A 21,453-nucleotide genomic window follows, 5' to 3' on the forward strand; every position below is an offset into this window, starting at 1 on the left:
CGCCTGGATGTGGCAGGACTGCAGAGCTTAGATCTGATCCATTGGTTATGGGATCGCTTAGCTCTGTCTATTGCATGCTGCTTATGCAGTTTGGCATGCAAGTAGTCCTGAGTTGTAGCTTCACTCGGTTGACACCTCATTGTGAGGTATGCCTGGTGCTGCTCCTGGCATGTCCTCCTGCACTCTTCATTGAACCAGGGTTGGTCTCCTGGCTTGATGGTAATGGTAGAGTGGAGGATATGCCGGGCCATGAGGTTACAGATTGTGGTTGAGTACAATTCTGCTGCTGCTGATGGCCCACAGCGCCTCATGGATGCCCAGTTTTGCATTGCTTGATCTGTTCAAAATCTATCCCATTTAGCACGGTGATAGTGCCACACAACATGATGGAGGGTATCCTCAATGTGAAGGCGGGACTTCGTCTCCACAAGAACTGTGAGGTGGTCACTCCTACCAATACAGTCATGGACAGAAGCATCTGCGGCAGACAGATTGGTGAGGACAAGGTCAGGTATGCTTTTCCCTCGTGTTGGTTCCCCCACCACCTGCCGCAGACCCAGACTAGCAGTTATGTCCTTTATTACTCGGCCAGCTCGGTCAGTAGACATTGGATATTGAAGTCCCCCACCCAGAGTATGTTTTGTGCCCTTGCCACCCTCAGTGCTTCCTCCAAGTGGTGTTCAACATGGAGGAGTACTGAGTCATCAGCTGAGGGAGGGCGGTAGGTGGTAATCAATAGGAGGTTACCTTGCCCATGTTTGGCCTGATGGCATGAGACATCATTGGGTCCAGAGTTGATGTTGAGGACTCCCAGGGCAACTCCCTCCCTACTGATTACCACTGTGCCACCACCTCTGCTGGGTCTGTCCTGCCGGTGGGACAGGACGTACCCGGGGATAGTGATTGCAATGTCTGGGACATTGTCGTTAAAGTATGATTCCGTGAGTATGACTATGTCAGGCTGTTGCTTGACTAGTCTGTGGGACAGCTCTCCCAACTTTGGCACAAGACCCCAGATGTTAGTAAGGAGGACATTGTAGGGTCGACAGGGCTGGGTTTGCCGTTGTCGTTTCTGGTGCCGAGGTCGATGCAGGGTTGTCCGCCTGGTTTCATTCCTTTTTATTGACTATGTAGTGGTTAGGTCCAACTGAGTGGCTTGCTAGGTCATTTCAGAGGGCATGTAAGAGTCAACCACATTGCTGGAGTCACAAGTAGGCCAGACCAGGTAAGGACAGCAGATTTCCATCCCTGAAGGACATTAGTGAACCAGATGGGTTTTTACAATAATCGACAATGGTCATCATTAGACTCGCTTTTAATTCCAGATTTATTAATTGAATTCAAATTCCACCTTCTGCTGTGGTGGGTTTCGAACCCATGTCTCCAGACCAAAGCCTGGGTCTCTGGGTTACTAGTACAGTGATAATACCACTACGCTACCACCTCCCCCATATGTGAGTTTATCCACTGTGGTAGCAAAAACAGGAAGGCAGATTATTATCTGAACGGCTATAAACTGAGAGCGGGGAATATGCAACGAGACCTGTGTGTTCTCGTATACCAGTCGCTGAAGGAAAGCATGCAGGTGCTACAGGTGGTAAAAAGGGCAAACGGTATGTTGGCCTTCATAGCGAGAGGATTCAAGTACAGAAGCAGGAATATCTTGCTGCAATTATACAGGGCCTTGGTGAGGCCACACCGGGAATATTGTGTGTAGTTTTGGTCTCCTTATCTCAGGAAGGATGTTTTTGCTACAGAGGGAGTGCAGCGAAGTTTTACCAGACTGATTCCTGGGATGGTGGGACTGATGTATGAGGAGAGATTGATTTGGTTAGGATTATATGTGCTGGAGTTCAGAAGAGTGATGGGGGATCGCAAAGAAACCTATAAAATTCTAACAGGACTTGACAGGGTAGATGCAGGAAGGATGTTCCTGATGGTGGGGGAGTCCAGAACCAGGGGTCATAGTCTAAGGATACAGGGTAAACCTTTCAGGACTGAGATGAGGAGAAGTTTCTTCACCCAGCGAGTGTGAGCCTGTGGAATTCGCTACCACAGAAAGCAGTTGAGGCCAAAACATTGTATGTTTTCAAGAAGGAGTTAGATATAGCTCTTGGGGAAAAAGGGATTGAAAGATATGGGGGGAAAGTGGGAACAGGTTGCTGAGTTGGCCCGAAAGGCCAAATGCCCTCACCTGCTCCTATTTTCTCTGTTTCTAAGTATTCACACACAGCAAACCAGGAAGTTAAAAGCACTTTAACCAATACTTGAAATTTAAATTTTCAGTTACTGAAATAAATGTTCATGCATGGATCTAGATAGAAGCTAAAGTATCAATATAAATTAGATTAAAAATAGCTTATGTTTAAAATAATTTATGTTGATTTTTTATTACATGGAGAAAATAGTCATTCTCTAAATAGAAAGTTCGATTTTCAGGGTAAGTGAGGATGTTTTGCATTAATTCTGAAGTTAGTACACCGTTAAAAACCCAGTTACACCTCATTCAACAAGATGTAACTTTTTACATGGTTTTTACAACGAGGCTAAGAGTGTAAAAGTGCAAGTTCTCTGAGTTCACTGAATGCTTAGAGATTGTCTTCTTGGGGAAGGACCTCAGCAACGCACCCTCTGGGATAGCATAGAATCATTGACAGTAGTTTCTGGTTTCTGCATTATAGCGTCATAGAGTCATACAGCATAGAAACAGGCCCTTCGGCCCACTGCGTCCATGCCGACCATTCTGCACGTGTGCTGAAGTTGCTGTCAGTTTCACTGGAGTAACAACGAAGAGCACTGACAGTATCACTGTCATGACCAGCAAAAGATCTGGGCCATTGTTCATCGCAATGCATACACTCTCCACACCTCACCTGAAAACCATGGGATCACCCCAGAGAGTGATAAATAATTAAAAACTAAGGTCAATTTGGTGGCAAAAAAAACCTAAGAAATTCCTCGCTGGGATGATTAGGTGAGTGAAAATAGTCCAAGAGATTGCTCTGGTCCTGCTATTGCTTTGGATGTTATGCTCTGTTTTTCTGGGAGATAATCTCTGAAAAAATCGATAATAGAAGGGATTCAGTAAGTTGGTCTCCAATAGATGAGCCTGTGCCATGTTCCAGATGTCTACAACTCCCTGGGAAAATGACCAACTTTTGGGGCAGAATTTTACTTCTGGGGTCAGGAACCCAATGTCAGGAGAATGGCAGGGCCCTGACCCCACACCGGGATGGATTTTAAGTGCCCGCTGAGAAATGGCATCCTGCACATGCGGACTGTGTGCCCCCATGCCGCTGCGATCCACCACGCGACGTCTCATTTAAATGCACCGGTTGGCCCCCCCCATCCCATCATGTGGCGGGGGCGGGCTCTCTGCGCCGGCAATGCGTCAGCTACCTGTGCATAGGCACTGTCGCCATTTTAAAAGGGCAGCCAGCCCTGCCAGCTGGTTTAAGTTTTTAAAGGGAGCTACCCATCCCTACTATTCATACGAAAATTCTATTGCAGCTCAATCATTTCTTCTTCTTCTTCTTTGGCCTCCTTGTCGCGAGAGACAATGGGTAAGCGCTTGGAGGTGGTCAGTGGTTTGTGAAGCAGCGCCTGGAGTGACTATAAAGGCTAATTCTAGAGTGACAGACTCTTCCACAGGTGCTGCAGATAAAATTGGTTCTTGTGGCTGTCACACAGTTGGCTCTCCCCTTGTGCTTCTGTCTTTTTTCCTGCCAACAGCTAAGTCTCTTTGACTCGCCACTATTTAGCCCCACCTTTATGGCTGCCCACCAGCTCTGGCGAATGCTGGCGACTGACTCCCACGACTTGTGATCAATGTCACAGGACGTCATATCGCGTTTGCCGACGTCTTTAAAGCGGAGACATGGATGGCCGGTGGGTCTGATACCAGTGACGAGCTCGCTGTACAATATGTCCTTGGGGATCCTGCCATCTTCCATGCGGCTCACATGGCCAAGCCATCTCAAGCGCCATTGGCTCAGTAGGGTGTATATGCTGGGGATGTTGGCCACCTCGAGGACTTCTGTGTTGGAGATACGGTCACCTGATGCCAAGGATTCTCCGGAGGCAGAGAAGATGGAATGAATTGAGATGTCGCTCTTGGCTGACATACGTTGTCCAGGCCTCTCTGCCATAGAGCAAGGTACTGAGGACACAGGCTTGATACACTCGGACTTTTGTGTTCTGTGTCAGTGCGCCATTTTCCCACACTCTCTTGGCCAGTCTGGACATAGCAGCGGATGCCTTTCCCATGCGCTTGTTGATTTCTGCATCGAGAGACATGTCACTGGTGATAGTTGAGCCTAGGTAGGTGAACTCTTGAACCACTTCCAGAGCGTGGTCGCCGATATTGATGGATGGAGCATTTCTGGCGTCCTGTCCCATGATGTTCATTTTCTTGAGGCAGATGGTTAGGCCAAATTCGTTGCAGGCAGCCACAATCCTGTCGATGTGTCTCTGCAGACACTCTACAGTGTAAGATGTTAATGCAGCAACATCAGCAAAGAGGAGTTCCCTGATGAGGACTTTCCGTACTTTGGTCTTCGCTTTTAGACGGGCAAGGTTGAACAACCTGCCACCTGATCTTGTGTGGAGGAAAATGCCTTGAACGCATGTGAGAGCAGCAGGGAGAAGAAGATCCCAAACAGTGTAGGTGCGAGAACACAGCCCTGTTTCATGCCACTCAGGATAGGAAATGGGTCTGATAAGGCACCGCTATGCTGAATTGTGCCTTTCATATTGTCATGGAATGAGGTGATGATACTTAGTTGCTTTGGTGGACATCCGATCTTTTCTAGTAGTCTGAAAAGACCGTGTCTGCTGATGAGGTCAAAGGCTTTGGTGAGATCAATGAAAGCAACGTAGAAGGGCATCTGTTGTTCTCGGCATTTCTCCTGTAGCTGTCGAAGGGAGAACAGCATGTCAATGGTGGATCTCTCTGCTCGAAAGCCACACTGTGCCTCAGGGTGGACACGCTCAGCCAGCTTCTGGAGCCTGTTTAAAGCGACTCGAGCGAAGACTTTCCCCACTGTGCTGAGCAGGAAGATTCCACGGTAGTGGTTGCAGTCACTGCGGTCAGAGGGTGATGATATTGGCATCGCGCATGTCCTGTGGTACTGCTCCCTCATCCCAGCACAGACAAAGCTGTTAGATCTCAGGCAAGGTCATTGAAAGTTATTTATTTAAGTAATTAACATATTTAAATCTGTGTCCTGTCATCCAGCAGAGGGGCGGCTGCCATGGTGCCTCGCTGCTACTGGGAAGATCACGCCCGGCCCTCCCAGTGTCGGGCTCCTTGGCCGGCTGCTGCTGGAATGATCTTCTGGCACCCCCTGCCATGGAGCCCAACATTGGGAGCCCTGCAAAATCCTGGCCACCGTGTGGGAAATAGATGAGCATTTTGTGGATTTTCCCATTAATTGGTTAGAGGTCATGTCCAATTGGCTCAAAACTGAAGCGTTACTGAGGAGCAGCCAGAACTGAAGAATACAAGATGTTATGTAAATGAATTGTTGAGGGGGGCCAGAACTGTGTAATATCTCCCTCTCTCTCTTCTGTCGTTGCAGGACAAGAGGGCCCACGATGTCCGAGACAGGGCTTGGACAGGTGGCAGAAAGCCCGAGATCACTATTCTGACAAGCATGGAGGAGGCGGCAAGGATCGCAACACATGAGGAAGTAGGCGATGGCGAGATGGGAATCCATGTCGGATAGGGATCTCCAGGTGAAGGGGATGGAGTGCACTCCTCCTGTGCATCAGTGTGTCAAAGCTTCAGCTGCCAAGTTGTGCCTCAGCTCTGCAAAGGCATCTACTGGCACAGGCCAATTCTCATGATCTCCTTCTTATGTCTCCCATAGGGTCAGTGGTGGAGGGGAGGCTGCCAGGGCCAGACGGACATCAACACAGACCTTGGCTAAGACTGAAGCAACAGAGGCTACACCAGTACAGATCCACTTACATCAGTGAGACCTCAAGAGCAATTAGAAAGAGTGGCACCGGGTGAAGGGCATGGCACCAATGAACTGAAGGAGGTGAGAGAGGTAGAGGCAGCTGTGGGCAGTCACCCTGAGAGGATGGAAGACAGACACAGCCATGCTCAACTGAGCACAGATGCACAGCCTCTGGAGTCACACCCAAGGCAGCTATACATTGACCAGCAGTGTGAGATCTGTTCCTACATGTCTAAGTTCTGTGAGGCAGTGCAGTTGAGAATGGAGGAGTCAATGCATTACATGTGCACTGCCATGTCTCAGGGTTTTGAGCACATGAGCATCGCCATTAAAAGAGTGGCCAGTGGAGAGCCATATGTGGCTTCGGTCTCAGTGGTTGCAGGAATAGCTCAATGGCATCAACAGAATGTATGCCACATTCTGTAGCATGAACCGGACAGTGGTGCTAAAGACGCAAAGATGCATAGAGAGAATGCCAGTTGCTTCCCAGCTGGTGAATCCCTCTAGTGATCAAGCATGTCAAGAAAGGGCTGAGACACTCACCGATGGTGAGGAGGGGGCCAACCCACATGGAGCGCCATCCTCATCATCCATCTCCTCGGCCCCTCTGACTGAGGATCCTTCTTGGCAACAAGACCCTGTGACAAAGGTTGACCCAGCATTGAAAGCAGTGCAGCAGCCTCTGCACATGTCCCATCTGGCACCTCCACAATGAAGATGGGCAATGAGGGCATCTCAGATACATGCAAGGACCTACCCGAATCCATCAAATACCTCCCCCAGCCCACCAAACACCAACCCCAATCCATCAAACACCTACCCCAGTCCATCAAACACCTACCCCAATCCATCAAACACCTATCCCACACCGTCAAACACTTACCTCAGTCCATCAAACACCTACCCCAATCCATCAAACACCTACCCTAATCCATCAAACACCTATCCCACACCATCAAACACCTATCCCACACCATCAAACACTTACCTCAGTCCATCAAACACCTACCCCAATCCATCAAACACCTACCCCAATCCATCAAACACCTATCCCACACCATCAAACACCTATCCCACACCATCAAACACCAACTCCAAACGAGCAAACACCTATCCCACTCCATCAAACACCAACCCCACACCACCAAACACCAATCCTACTCCATCAAACACCAATCTCACACCATCAAACACCAACCCCACACCATCAAACACCAATCCCACTCCATCAAACACCAACCCCACACCATCAAACACCAACCCCAAACAAGCAAACACCTACCCCATTTCATCAAACACCAATCCCACTCCATCAAACACCAACCCCACTCCATCAAACACCAACCCCACACCATCAAACACCAACCCCAAACAAGCAAACACCTACCCCACTCCATCAAACACCAACCCCACACCATCAAAACACCAATCTCACTTCATCAAACACCAACCCCACACCATCAAACACCAACCCCACTTCATCAAACACCAACCCCACACCATCAAACACCAACCCCAAACAAGCAAACACCTACCCCACCATCAAACACCAATCCCACTCCATCAAACACCAATCCCACTCCATCAAACACCAACCCCACACCATCAAACACCAACCCCAAACAAGCAAACACCTACCCCACTTCATCAAACACCAATCCCACTTCATCAAACACCAACCCCACTTCATCAAACACCAACCCCACTCCATCAAACACCAACCCCACACCATCAAACACCAACCCCAAACAAGCAAACACCTACCCCACTCCATCAAACACCAACCTCACACCATCAAAACACCAATCTCACTTCATCAAACACCAACCCCACACCATCAAACACCAACCCCACTTCATCAAACACCAACCCCACACCATCAAACACCAACCCCAAACAAGCAAACACCTACCCCACTTCATCAAACACCTATCCCACTTCATCAAACACCAATCCCACTTCATCAAACACCAATCCCACTCCATCAAACACCAACATCACACCATCAAACACCAATCCCACTTCATCAAACACCAATCCCACTCCATCAAACACCAACACCACACCATCAAACACCAATCCCACTCCATCAAACACCAACCCCACACCATCAAACACCAACCCCAAACAAGCAAACACCTACCCCACTTCATCAAATACCTATCCCACTTCATCAAACACCAATCCCACTTCCTCAAACACCAATCCCACTGCATCAAACACCTATCCCACTTCATCAAACACCAATCCCACTTCATCAAACACCAATCCCACTCCATCAAACACCTACCCCACTCCATCAAACACCTACCCCACTCCATCAAACACCTACCTCACTTCATCAAACACCAATCCCACTGCATCAAACACCTATCCCACTTCATCAAACACCAATCCCACTTCATCAAACACCAATCCCACTCCATCAAACACCTACCCCACTCCATCAAACACCTACCCCACTCCATCAAACACCTACCTCACTTCATCAAACACCTATCCCACTTCATCAAACACCAATCCCACTTCATCAAACACCAATCCCACTTCATCAAACACCTACCCCACTCCATCAAACACCCACCTCACTTCATCAAACACCTACCCCACTCCATCAAACACCTACCTCACTTCATCAAACACCTATCCCACTTCATCAAACACCAATCCCACTTCATCAAACACCAATCCCACTTCATCAAACACCTACCCCACTCCATCAAACACCCACCTCACTTCATCAAACACCTATCCCACTTCATCAAACACCAATCCCACTTCATCAAACACCAATCCCACTCCATCAAACACCAATCCCACTTCATCAAACACCTACCCCACTCCATCAAACACCCACCTCACTTCATCAAACACCTATCCCACTCCATCAAACACCTGCCTCACTTGGTCTTTCCAGGTATCAGCAGGAGGTACCAGTCCAATCAGCCTGTTAGTGCTCCTGATGGTATCACTGATGAAAGGTCATTGATCTGAAACATTAACTCTGCTTGTCTCTTCACAGGTGTTACGTGACCTTCTGAGTGTTTCCATAATTTTCTGTTTTAACCATTGAGTTAATGCCTTCATGTTTGACCATGCTTTGCCCTACTAAACCACCTGCAGAGGCAGCCATGTTGTCTTATTCCCATGGTATTCCTTGAGTACATACTGGCATTGTTTATCCTCACATTGCTAATGGCACAGATGGAGGCAGTGCCCTCCTTATAACTGATGGAAACTGCTCTCCTTCCCTCAACATTCAAATGGCATGTGTCCACTCATCAAACCTCTGGAAGGTGAATGCATGTCTCAGGCAGTTTTCAGGGTATTCACTTCTCTAGGGAATCAGAGGTCAAATAATGGTTTTATTTGGAGGACTGCCTACGTTAACTGCTGTGAGACAGGAGTTTATCCACTGCAAAACTCCACAAGACCCTGGAGTAAAGAGGAAATATAAGAAATGCTTGGGCTCCTAAAGTAATGAGCCAACTATGGATGACTCTGGGGGTGGCCTTGCATTGTGATTTGGGCAAGTAGTTGCAAAGCAAAGGTGGTTGATTGCCTCCCAGAGAGGAATCTGGAGCAGATTGACCCATCGCCTAATATTCCCACCATCCATTTTGAGGACTGGGCATCATTTGAATTAGTCCAGTTGTCTGAGGCCAGAAACCGAAAATCCCAGGAGTAGCGACATGGCTCCAGACTGGAGTAAAGAAGGTTCCTGAGGTGGTGGAAAGAGGGGGTTGGAGGATCTGAAGTGGTAATGGCATAGCTGGGGGGTTGTAGGGCCAAGGGTCACCTGTTTCCAGTAGCCTGAAAGTGCAGTCCGTTGTCTTATATTATAAGCTGCAAAATATTGGCATTGCTTATTGGACGGGGGACGTCACAAAGCAGGTACTAGGAAGAGGATAAAGGGGAGCCTGAAGCCTCTGTAGCACAGCCAGCAGTGACTGAAGTGGTAGTCAGCAGGAATGTTTCCCTGTGATACTCGCACACACTATCTAGAAAGAAAGAAATGGAGAAAGAGACAGAGAAAAAAAGAAAAAGAAAATAACACTTGTATTTCTAAAACACCTTTTCCAACTTCAGGATGTCACAAAATGCTTTTGAAGCGTAGTCACTGTTGTAAGGTGGGAAACGTTGCAACCAATTTGCACACAGCAAACTCCCTCAAACTGCAATGTGATAATGACTGACAATCTTTTTAGTGATGTTAGTTGAGAGATAAATTGACCAGAACACCAGTCAGAATTCCCCTCCTCCAACTCACAGTTCCTGTTGGAAATTTTAATCGCAGCTCGGGGAGACTCAAAGAATTTCCTTGCTGGATCTCTCGATCGCTCTCAGTACCTTTGCCACAAACCATTTTCATGTGTCTATCAAAGTCACAGCAGCTGATCGGGAGAACCCAGCAGAATTCTCCAGATGTCAGCAGATGTGGGCAACAGGACTTAGAAGTCACTGTGAATAAAATGTGGCAGAGTTAAGGATGAATATTCAGTTTCTCAGAGTGAAAATTAATGTCAGACAAATCCCTAGCTGCTGCGTATAATGCTTGTATTTAATAAGGAACATGTATATAGTTTCATCAAACAGAGTGTCCATAGAAATGATTCTTCCTACTTCCTACTGAGGCTTACAGAGCGGGAGATATCAGAGACTGCCTGATATACTGTCCATGCAGGAAACATCACCATCCGTGGAGGGAAATGAGGAGATCATTTGTTTCTCCTGTTAAGATATGATGCTTAAAATGGTAACTGGTCATAGAAACAACCCTATAATCACTAGAGTTAATTGTAGAATGATGGACTGTAGAAACAGGAAATTCAGCCCGTTATGTCTCTACTGATGTTTTTCTCCACATGACCTACCCAGTCTAATCTCACTCTCCTTCTCACTCCCTACCCTTTAATATCCAACCCAGTCTAATCCCACACTCCTGCTCACTCTCCCTGCCCTTCAATATCCCACCCAATCCAATCACTCTCCTTCTCACTCCCCATACCTTTAATGTCCCACCCAGTCTAATCCCACTCTCCTCACTCCTCATATTGTTCAATATTCTTTTTCAAGCAACTATCTAATACTTTTAAGAAATAAATTACATATTGTCCTTCAACAGCTGTTTGTCATGAAGAATGTTACATCCTAATCACCCTCTATGTAAAGTAACAATATTCTAACTTCCACTGTAATACTTTTTTGTGATAATGTGTAATTTGTGTTCAATTATTAATGTCTTGCCGACCAATGGAAACATCCTTTCCCTGATCACCTGATCATAATCTTCCTTAGTCTTTATGATCTCTCTCAGTTCAGTCCTTAATCAGTTTCAGTAAAAAAAGCCTAACTTCTCATATCTCTCTTCACAGCTGGAAACTACTCCTCTTCTGTCAATGTGCTCTATCCATTTTCCATTGTGCTCTTTCCTTGTTTTACCTAGAATTGCACACATTCTGAGTGCAGTTGAAGAAAGGTTTAGATGATCCCAGGCCTACCCGACTCATGGTATGAATGTTGCTCCTCGTCTCCCTGCACTAAACGTATGATGAGAGATGAGTGAGTCTGTCTGATAATTCCTCCTAACAAGTCTATCACTTACTTCCAACATCTGGCCGCAGTTTGTTGTCGTACCCTCTGAGCAGTGAGTTCAGTATGCGTGTTGCATCCGCGTCTTGAGATTTTGGAGCCAGAACCCATGTCTTGTTCACCCCGACCTCATCATCATCTTCATCTTCAATTCTGCTGCTGTGAAAAGAGATGGGAATGGAATATTTTAGACATTTATTCTTCAGAAACTGAAGAGCTTTCACAGTGTAAAGACCTGTTTAATAGCTCCAGGTCAAAACCAAGGTGCAATGGTTCAGTTAAGTTTCTTTGCTTTTTCCTGATTGGCTAGTAACAATTTTGAGCCAGACTCTATGCGTTGATTGCTCAGGTCTTAGAATCATAGACTCACAGAATGGTTACATCACAGAAGGAGACCATTTGGCCCATTATGTCCGTGCCAGCTCTCTGCATGAACAACTCGGGTAGTCGCACTCCTCTGTCTTTTCTTTGTAGCCCTGAAATTTTTTTCTCATCAAATAATTAACCAATTCCCTTTTGAAAGCTACAGTTGAATCTGCCTCCATCACACTAGCGTCGTCTGGTTTTCAACCCTTCCGCCAATGGAACAGTTTTTCCCTCTCTACTCTGTCTATCAAATCTCCTCTCAAGTCTCTCTAAGGAGAACAACCCCAGCTTCTCCAATCTATCCAAATAACTGAAGTCTCTCATCCCTGGAACCATTTTCGTAAATCTTTCTGCACCCTCTCTAATGTCTTCACATCCTTCCTCAGGGATGTGAGCTGATCTGTGGGACAATCCCCCAAAGAAAGGACTGATAAATCCTTTAAAGAGAAGCTGGATTGATATCTGGTCTCAGAATAAGGGATAGGGACAGACTGAGCGAGTGGGGATTGGGGTGAGGAGGTGGGTGTTAGGGGGTCATGGGGAGTGGATAGGGCTGGTGTATGGGTGGGAGGCTGGAGGGGTGGAGCCAGTGGAGGGTGTGAAGGGTTTGCAGGGTTTAGTTTAGAGATACAGCACTGAAACAGGCCCTTCGGCCCACCGGGTATGTGCCGACCATCAACCACCCATTTATACTAATCCTACACTAATTCCATATTCCTACCACATCCCCACCTGTCCCTATATTTCCCTACCACCTACCTATACTAGGGGCAATTGCTAATGGCCAATTAACCTATCAACCTGCAAGTCTTTGGCATGTGGGAGGAAACCGGAACACCCGGAGGAAACCCACGCAGACACAGGGAGAACTTGCAAACACCACAAAGGCAGTACCCAGAATTGAACCCGGGTCGCTGGAGATGTGAGGCTGCGGTGCTAACCACTGCGCCACTGTGCCGTGAGGGGATGAAAGGGGAGAGTGGGGAGGGGGTGAGTGGGTGTGGGGATTAGGGTGTGAAGGAGTGGCGTATTGAGAGAGTGGAACGTAAGGGGTGAGTAGGTGATTGGGTGGAGGGGGTGAGGCTGATTGAGGGGCTGAAAGAGTGGAGGGGGTAAGAGGGTAAAGGCATGGGGGGCAAGGGAAATGAAGGGTGTGGGGGGGGGGGGGAGCTGAGAGAGTGGAGGAGGTGAGGGAAAAGGGAGTGTTGCAGGTAACAGGTTAGTAACTAATAGTGATAAACCTGGCTGGTAACTATATTGATCAAAGATCTTCTTGTGGAGGCAGAGGGCACGGCTGTGATGCAAAATAATATGGTCTGAATGGGATGCATCCTAGTTTACTGAGGAACGGGTGGAAATTGAAGAGGCTCTGACCACAATCTTCCAGTCCTCCTTGAATATGGGGATGGTGTTAGAGGACCGCAGGATTGCAAATGTTTAAAAAAGGGGAAGAGGGTTAAACCCAGCAACTGCAGGCCAGTCAACCCAAAGTCATTGGTGAGGAAAACCTTTAGACAGTAATCTGATACTTGGCAAGTAAATGAAAGTCAGCATGGACGCATTAAAGGCAAATCGTGTTTGACTAACATGAGGGTAATATGATTAATGTTGTGTATGTAGACTTTCAAAGGCATTTGGCAAAATACCTCATAACACAAAAGCAAAATACTGCAGATGCTGGAAATCTGAAATAAAAACAAAAAGTGCTGGAAATACTCAGCAGGTCTGACAACATCTGTGGAGAGAGAAGCAAAGTTTACGTTTCAGGTCTGCGATCATTCATCAGAACTCAGTTCACAGACCTGAAACATTAACTTTGCTTCTCTCTCCACAGATGTTGTCAGACCTGCTGAATATTTCCAGCACTTTTTGTTTTATACCACATAATACACTTGTTAGCAAAGCAGAAGCCCGTCTGGTTAAAGAGATAGTGGCAGCATCAATACAAAATTAGATAAGGGACAGAAAGCAGAGAGTAGTGGTGAACTGTTGTTTGTCAGAGTGGAGGGAAGTTCCCCAGGGGTCTGTATTAGGACCACTGTTCTTTTTGATAAATGTTAATGGCCTGGACTTGGCTACACAGGATATAATTTCAAAGTTTGGAGATGACACCAAACTCAGACGTGTAGTTAACAATGAGGCGGATCGTAACAGATTTCAGGAGTACATAGACTGGTAAAATGAGAAGACATGTGGCAGATGAAATTTAACACAGAGAAGTGTGAGGTGATTCATTTTGGTAGGAAGAATGAGGAGAGGCAATATAAACTAAATGGTGCAATTCTAAATGGGGTGCAGGAACAGAGAGACCTGAAACATACCCACACATGTTTTTGAAGGTGGTGGACAAGTTGAAAAGGATGTTTCAAAAAAAGGATATGGTTCCTTGGCTTTATTTATAGAGGCATAGAGTAAAACAAGGAAGCAACTGTAATGCGTTCTTTTAAGTTGTCTGATGCAACATAAATGAGACGTGTGGAGTCCAGCTGGTTGAAGATCTCAAACAGGTTTATTACATCTAAGCTATTATAGAGTACAGAGCTAACTATTTACAGAACCTTACTCTGGGTGTTACAATTGCACAGTGACGCTGGCTCCAAGTCACATGACTGCATCCTGGTACTTAGCTCATTAGCATACTAAGATCTTAAAGGGTCATCACTCTTAAAGGCAATCATACAGTTATGCGAAATTTTTATAGATCACTGGGTAGGTCCCAGTTGGAATATTTCATCCAATTCTGGGAACCATACTTAGGAAGGATGTCAAGGCCTTAGAGATTGTGAGAGGAGACTTACTAAAATGACATCAGAGATGAGGGACTTCAGTTACTTGGAGCTTTGTTCAAAATCATGAAAGGTTTTGATAGAGTAAATAAGGAGCCTCAGGGAATGTTGTTCCAAGTTGGGTACAGGCTATAATTGGATGTTTTGAATCACGAAAGTAACAACACAGAATTACACCTGCTATACCTTATAAATTTCTTCTGGTTTTTCTCTGCATTACTCCCCTTCCCGTAGTTATCATATTCTTTTTAATTGTACTTTTGATCCAACCTTTTTATTTAACCATTACAGTGCCCATCTCTGTGGAGTATCTCCCTGTGCCGTTTAATTACAGGACATTACAGTGCCCATCTCTGTGGAGTATCTCCCTGTGTTGTTTAATTACAGGACATTACAGTGCCCATCTCTGTGGAGTATCTCCCTGTGTTGTTTAATTACAGGACATTACAGTGCCCATCTCTGTGGAGTACCTCCCTGTGTTGTTTAATTATAGGACATTACAATGCCCATCTCTGTGGAGTATCTCCCTGTGTTGTTTAATTATAGGACATTACAGTGCCCATCTCTGTGGAGTATCTCCCTGTGTTGTTTAATTACAGGACATTACAGTGCCCATCTCTGTGGAGTATCTCCCTGTGTTGTTTAATTACAGGACATTACAGTGCCCATCTCTGTGGAGTATCTCCCTGTGTTGTTTAATTATAGGACATTACAATGCCCATCTCTGTGGAGTATCTCCCTGTGTTGTTTAATTACAGGACATTACAGTGCCCATCTCTGTGGAGTATCTCCCTGTGTTGTTTAATTATAGGACATTACAGTGCCCATCTCTGTGGAGTATCTCCCTGTGCCGTTTAATTACAGGGCATAACAGTGCCCATCTCTGTGGAGTATCTCCCTGTGTTGTTTAATTACAGGACATTACAGTGCCCATCTCTGTGGAGTATCTCCCTGTGTTGTTTAATTACAGGACATTACAGTGCCCATCTCTGTGGAGTATCTCCCTGTGTTGTTTAATTACAGGACATTACAGTGCCCATCTCTGTGGAGTATCTCCCTGTGTTGTTTAATTACAGGACATTACAGTGCCCATCTCTGTGGAGTATCTCCCTGTGTTGTTTAATTACAGGACATTACAGTGCCCATCTCTGTGGAGTATCTTCCAGTGCTGTTTAAACTGTAATTCTTTTCAACCAATTAATCTGGGCTGGTCCATCTTTGACTCAACTGAGAAAACCAATTTAAATTCTGGCCATGTAACCTTGGGATTAGGGATCGACTGTACAACAATGAATTATGCATCATCTTTCATGTCCTCAGATTATCCTAAAGTGCTTTACAGCCAATGCAGTGTAGTCACTGCTGTAATGTTGGAAATGAAGCAGTCAAATTGTGCACAGCAAGCTCCCTCAAACAGCAATGAGATAAATAATCGGTTTTGGTCATACTGGTTGAGGGATAAATGTTGACTAGGACATTGAGGAGAACTCCTCTGCTCCTCTTCAAATAGTGGTGTGGTATCTTTTACATGCATCTGAAAGGACAGACGTGGTCTTGGTTTAACGTGTCCTCTGAAAGACATCACCTCCGACAGTGTAGCACTCTTCGGTACTGTCAGCCTAGATTTTGTGTTCAAGTGTCTGGAGTGGGATATGAATACACAACTGTCTAACTCAGAGATGAGTATGTTACCCACTGAGTCACTGCTGATATTCGAGATTACTAGCTTCTGATACACCACTGAGTTGGTTGTAGAGATCATTTAAATGAGTGACCAGAATGAGCATCCAGATTCCACTCTAATATTCATGGCCAATAGAATTGACCTCACACTGCTAACAGTGCATCATCAACTCCGAGTGAATACAGGGGCAACACCTGCAAACACAGGAACGAATTACACATATACCGGTGTCACTCTAACCTACAGATCATAGCACAGGAGTCCATTCAACCCATTGTGCTTGTACCAACTCTTTGACCAATGAATCCAATTAGTTCCACTACCATGCCCTTTCCCCATAGCTCTCTAAATTTTGTCCCCTTCAACTATTTCCAGATTCCCATTTGAAAGTTATTATTGAATCTGCTTCCACCGCCCTTTCAGTCAATGCATTACTGATGTAATTGTTCATTCAACAAACTGCGTTTTGATGCTGTCAAGTTATAGAATATTCATTAAACCACACTTTAATAGACTGACTGTCTCACATTTGGAGCTCCCCACCGAGGCAGCAGCTGTAGCTCCCAGGATTTTAAAAAGTGCGTGCAAGATGAATAGTTTGTTTCTGATTCACACTGGTGCCTAAATTAGATTGTCATACTTTGAGCTGCAAACAACACCCACTGCAAATTTGAAGTTAACTATGTTATCAAGTTTGACACTAAAAACCCTTGAGTAAACAACAAAGGTTCAACCATAAAAATTTACACCAGAGAAGGAAAGCATCCAGCCCAGCGTGTCTGTACTGACTTGTTCCGATAGCAATCTTGAACCAATCCCACAGCCCTACTCTCTCTCCAAAGCCCTGCATTAATCCCAAATTTATCCCACCAACTTGCTCTCTTCCCATTGCCCTCTATAATCCCAAACTAATCCCACAAACTTGCTCTCTCCCCATTGCCCTCTATAATCCCAAACTAATCCCACGAACTTGCTCTCTCCCCATTGCCCTCTATAATCCCAAACTAATCTCACTGCCTCATCTTCACATGGTCCATCTCAGACTCTTCCCTTCCCTTCCTCAACTACTCGACCTCCAGCTCTGGGAACAGTCTATCAACTAATATTCACTAACAACCCCGCTTAGCCTTGCTCTCACACTGACTTCTCTGTCCTCGGCGCCTTACACTGTTCCATTGAAGCACAGCATAAGCTTGAGGAATAGAACCTCATATCACAGAATCACAGAATTTTTACAACATGGAAGGAAGCCATTCGGCCCGACATGTCTGTGCTAGCTCTCCGAAAGAGTAATTTGCCTTCTCCCATACCCCTGCACATTCTTCCTTTTCAGATAACAATCCAATTCCCTCTTGAATGCCTCAATTGAACCTGCCTGCACCACATTCTCTGGCAGTGCATTCCAGATCCCAACCACTCGCTGTGTGGAAAAAGTTTTTCCTCATGCCACCATTGCTTCTTTTGCCAATTACCTTAAATCTGTGCCCGCTTGTTCTCAATCCTTACACCAATGGGAACAGTTTCTCCCTATCTACTCTGTCCAGACACCTCATAATTTTGAACACCTCTATCAAATCTCCTCTCAATCTTCTCCTCTCCAAGGAAAACAGTCCCAACTTCTTCAATCTATCCACATAACTGAAGTTCCGCATGCCTGGAACCATTCTCATGAATCCTTTCTGCACTCTTCTAATGTCTTCACATCTTTTCTAAAGTGTGGTGCCCAGAACTGGACATAATACTCCAGTTGAGGCCAAACCAGTATTCTATATATATTTAACATAACTTCCTTGCTTTTGTACTCTATGCCTCTATTAATGTATGCTCTATCAACTGCTCTCTCAACCTGTCCTGCCACATTCTCTGATTTATGCACATATACACCCAGGTCCTTTTGCTCCTGCACCCTCTTTAAATTTGCACCCTTTTTTTCAATATTGTCTCTACAAGTTCTTCCCAGCAAAATGAATCACTTCACACTTGTTTGCATTAAATTTCATCTGACACTTGTCCACCCATTCCACCAACCTGCCTATGTCCTTTTGCAGTTCTAAACTACCCTGCTGAAAGTTCACAATGTTTCCAAGTTTTAAATCACCCGCAAATTTTGAAATTGTGATGTGTACACCAAGGTTTAAGTCATTAATATACATCAGGAACAGAAAGGGTCCTAACACTGACTTTAAAAAAAATTTGCTAACAGTGGATGTGGGCGTCACGGGCCAGGCCAGCATTTATTGCCCATCCCTAATTGCCCTTGAGAAGGTGGTGGTGAGATGCCTTCTTGAACCGCTGCAGTCCATCTGGGGTAGGTACACCCACAGTGCTGTTAGGAAGGGAGTTCCAGGATTTTGACCCTATGACAGTGAATGAACAATGATATAGTTCCAAGTCAGGGTGGTGTGTGGCTTGGAGGGGAACTTGCAGGTGGAGGTGTTCCCAGGCATCTGCTGCCCTTGTCCTTCCTGGTGGTAGCGGCCGCTAGTTTGGAAGGTGCTGTTGAAAGAGCCTTGTTGTGTTGCTGCAGTGCATCTTATAGATGGTACACACTGCTGCCACTGTGCGTCGGTGGTGGAGGGAGTGAATGTTTGTAGATGGGATGCCAATCATGCAGGCTGCTTTGTCCTGCATGGTGTCGAGCTTCTTGAGTGTTGTTGGAGCTGGACCCATCCAGACAAGTGGAGAGTATTCCATCACACTCCTGACTTGTACATTGTAGATGGTGGACAGGCTCTGGGGAGTCATGAGGTTAGTTACTCGCCACAGGATACCTAGCCTCTGACCTGCTCTTGTAGCCACGGTATTTATATGGCTACTCCAGTTCAGTTTCTGGTCAATGGCAATGCCCAGGATGTTTATAGTGGGGGATTCAGTGATCGTAATGCCATTTGAATGTCAAGGGAGATGGTTAGATTCTCTCTTATTTGAGATGGTCATTGCCTGGCACTTGTGTGGTATGAATGTTACTTGCCATTTATCAGCCCAAGCCTGGATATTGCCCAGGTCTTACTACATTTCTACATGGACTTTGAGGAGTCAAGAATGGTGCTGAACATTATGCAATCATCAATGAACATCCCCACTTCTGATCTTATGATTGAAGGAAAGTCATTGATGAAACAGCTGAAGATGGTTGGGCCTAGGGCACTACCCTGAGGAACTCGTGCAGTGATGTCCTGGAGCTCAGATGATTGACCTCCAACAACCACAACCAACTTCCTTTGTGCTAGGTATGACTCCAACTAGCGAAGAGTTTCGCCTCTGATTCCCATTGACTCCAGTTTTGCTAGGGCTCCTTGGTACCATACTCTTTCAAATGTTGTGTTGATGTCAAGGGCAGTCACTGTCACCTCACTTCTTGAGTTCAGCTCCTTTTCCAAGTTTGAACTATGCTTGAGGTCAGGAGCTGAGTGGCCCTGCTGGAACCCAAACTGAGCATCACTGAGCAGGTTATTGCTAAGCAAGTGCCACTTGATAGCACTGCCGATGACACCTTCCATCACTTTACTGATGATCAAGAGTAGACTGATAGGGCGGTAATTGGCCAGTTTGAATTTGTCCTGCATTTGGTGTACAGGACATACCTTGGCAATTTTCCACATTGCAGGGTAGATGCCAGTGTTGTAGCTGTACTGGAACAGCTTGGCTAGGGGTGCGGCAAGTTCTGGAGCACAGGTCTTCTGTACTATTGCCGGAATGTTGTCAAGGCCCATAGCCTTTGCAGTATCCAGTACCTTCAGTCGTTTCTTGATATTAGGTGGAGTGAATCGAAATGGCTGAAGACTGGCATCTGTGATGCTGGGGACTTCAGGAGGAGGCCAAGATGGATCATCAACTTGGCACTTCTGGCTGAAGATTGTTGCAAATGGTTTTGCCTTATCTTTGGGAAACTCCACTACAAACCTTCCTCCAGTCCAAAAAACATCCATTAACCACTACTCACTCTTTCCTGTCATTCAGCCAATTCCGTATCCATGTTGCTACAGTCCTTTATATTCCATGAGTTGTAACGTTGTCTTTATCAAATGCTTTTTTGGAAGTCCACGTACACCACGTCAACGGCATTAATCTGACGAACCTTCTTTGTTATCTCATCAAAAAACTCAAGCACCTTAGTTAAACACAATTTGCCCTTCACAAACCCGTGATGGCTTTCCCTAATTAATCCACATTTGCTCATGTGATTTTAACTTTGTCCAGAATTATTGTTTCTAGAAGCTTCCACCATTGAGGTTAAACTGACTAGCCTGTAGTTGCTGGCCTTATCTTTACACACTTTTTTGAACAAGGGTGTTACACTTTCAATTCTCCAGATCTCTGGCACTACCCCTGAATCTAAGGAAAACTGGAAAATTATGTCCCTTTTACTATCTATACACTATTACAATCTGGTGAGGAGGGGTCGAAGGGCTTTCCTCTTTTCCCTCTCTTTGTTTGACTGCAACAGGGCTTATTTCTCCTTTAAAGTGAATGTGCTTGCCAATTCAGTCAGTGTTTAACTATTTATGTGCTATGATCATAAAAAAGCCAATCAGACAGGCTTACTTGCATTTAACAAAGAAAAAGTTTAACTTTATTGTCCTTAAACCAATCTAAGTAAAATAATAAACTACGCTCCAACTTACAAACACACATACACACACATTAGAGGTTCACACATACAAACAAATAGGTTACAAAGTGGGGAAGCATAGCTTGGTTGGATTAGAGTCTGCAGCAATAAAAAGGGGTATATAGTCTGTGGAGCTTGGTGACTCAGTTAGCTTCCAGCTGAACTCGGTGGTCCTGAGGCGTCCAGCATGTAGATTCTAGTGTGTGGACAGCAGATTTGGTGGTCTTCCGGAAACAGCGATGTAGATCTTTCACGGAGTCTCTATCTGCTGCAGTGATAAACTTAGGTGTTACGGCCAGCAGGCAGGTTTCAAAACTTGCAAGGTGTACTGGAAAGAAAGAGAGAGAGATCCCACTTGGGTCTTCTCTGAGCAGTGTCCAGTTGCTTGCCTGCTACAGAGAGAGAAAAAACAGCTTAAAAACACACAAACGGTCGGTCTGTCACATGATG

General features: G+C 45.6%; 1 protein-coding gene across 3 annotated transcripts in view; it reads right to left on the minus strand.

The window, feature by feature from the left end:
* LOC137377949 (gamma-aminobutyric acid receptor subunit gamma-4-like) overlaps positions 1-21,453 on the minus strand; it is a 396,241-nt gene that overhangs the window by 344,995 nt on the left and 29,793 nt on the right. For 2 of the 3 annotated variants that reach the window (XM_068048012.1, XM_068048014.1), the window contains exon 2: positions 11,569-11,714. In XM_068048012.1, coding sequence (XP_067904113.1) covers positions 11,569-11,714 — 146 coding nt within the window. The remainder of the gene's footprint in view (positions 1-11,568; positions 11,715-21,453) is intronic. The other variant, XM_068048013.1, reaches the window with a different exon arrangement.

This window comes from Heterodontus francisci, chromosome 15, assembly GCF_036365525.1.
Source record: "Heterodontus francisci isolate sHetFra1 chromosome 15, sHetFra1.hap1, whole genome shotgun sequence".
Classification (NCBI taxonomy): domain Eukaryota; kingdom Metazoa; phylum Chordata; class Chondrichthyes; order Heterodontiformes; family Heterodontidae; genus Heterodontus; species Heterodontus francisci.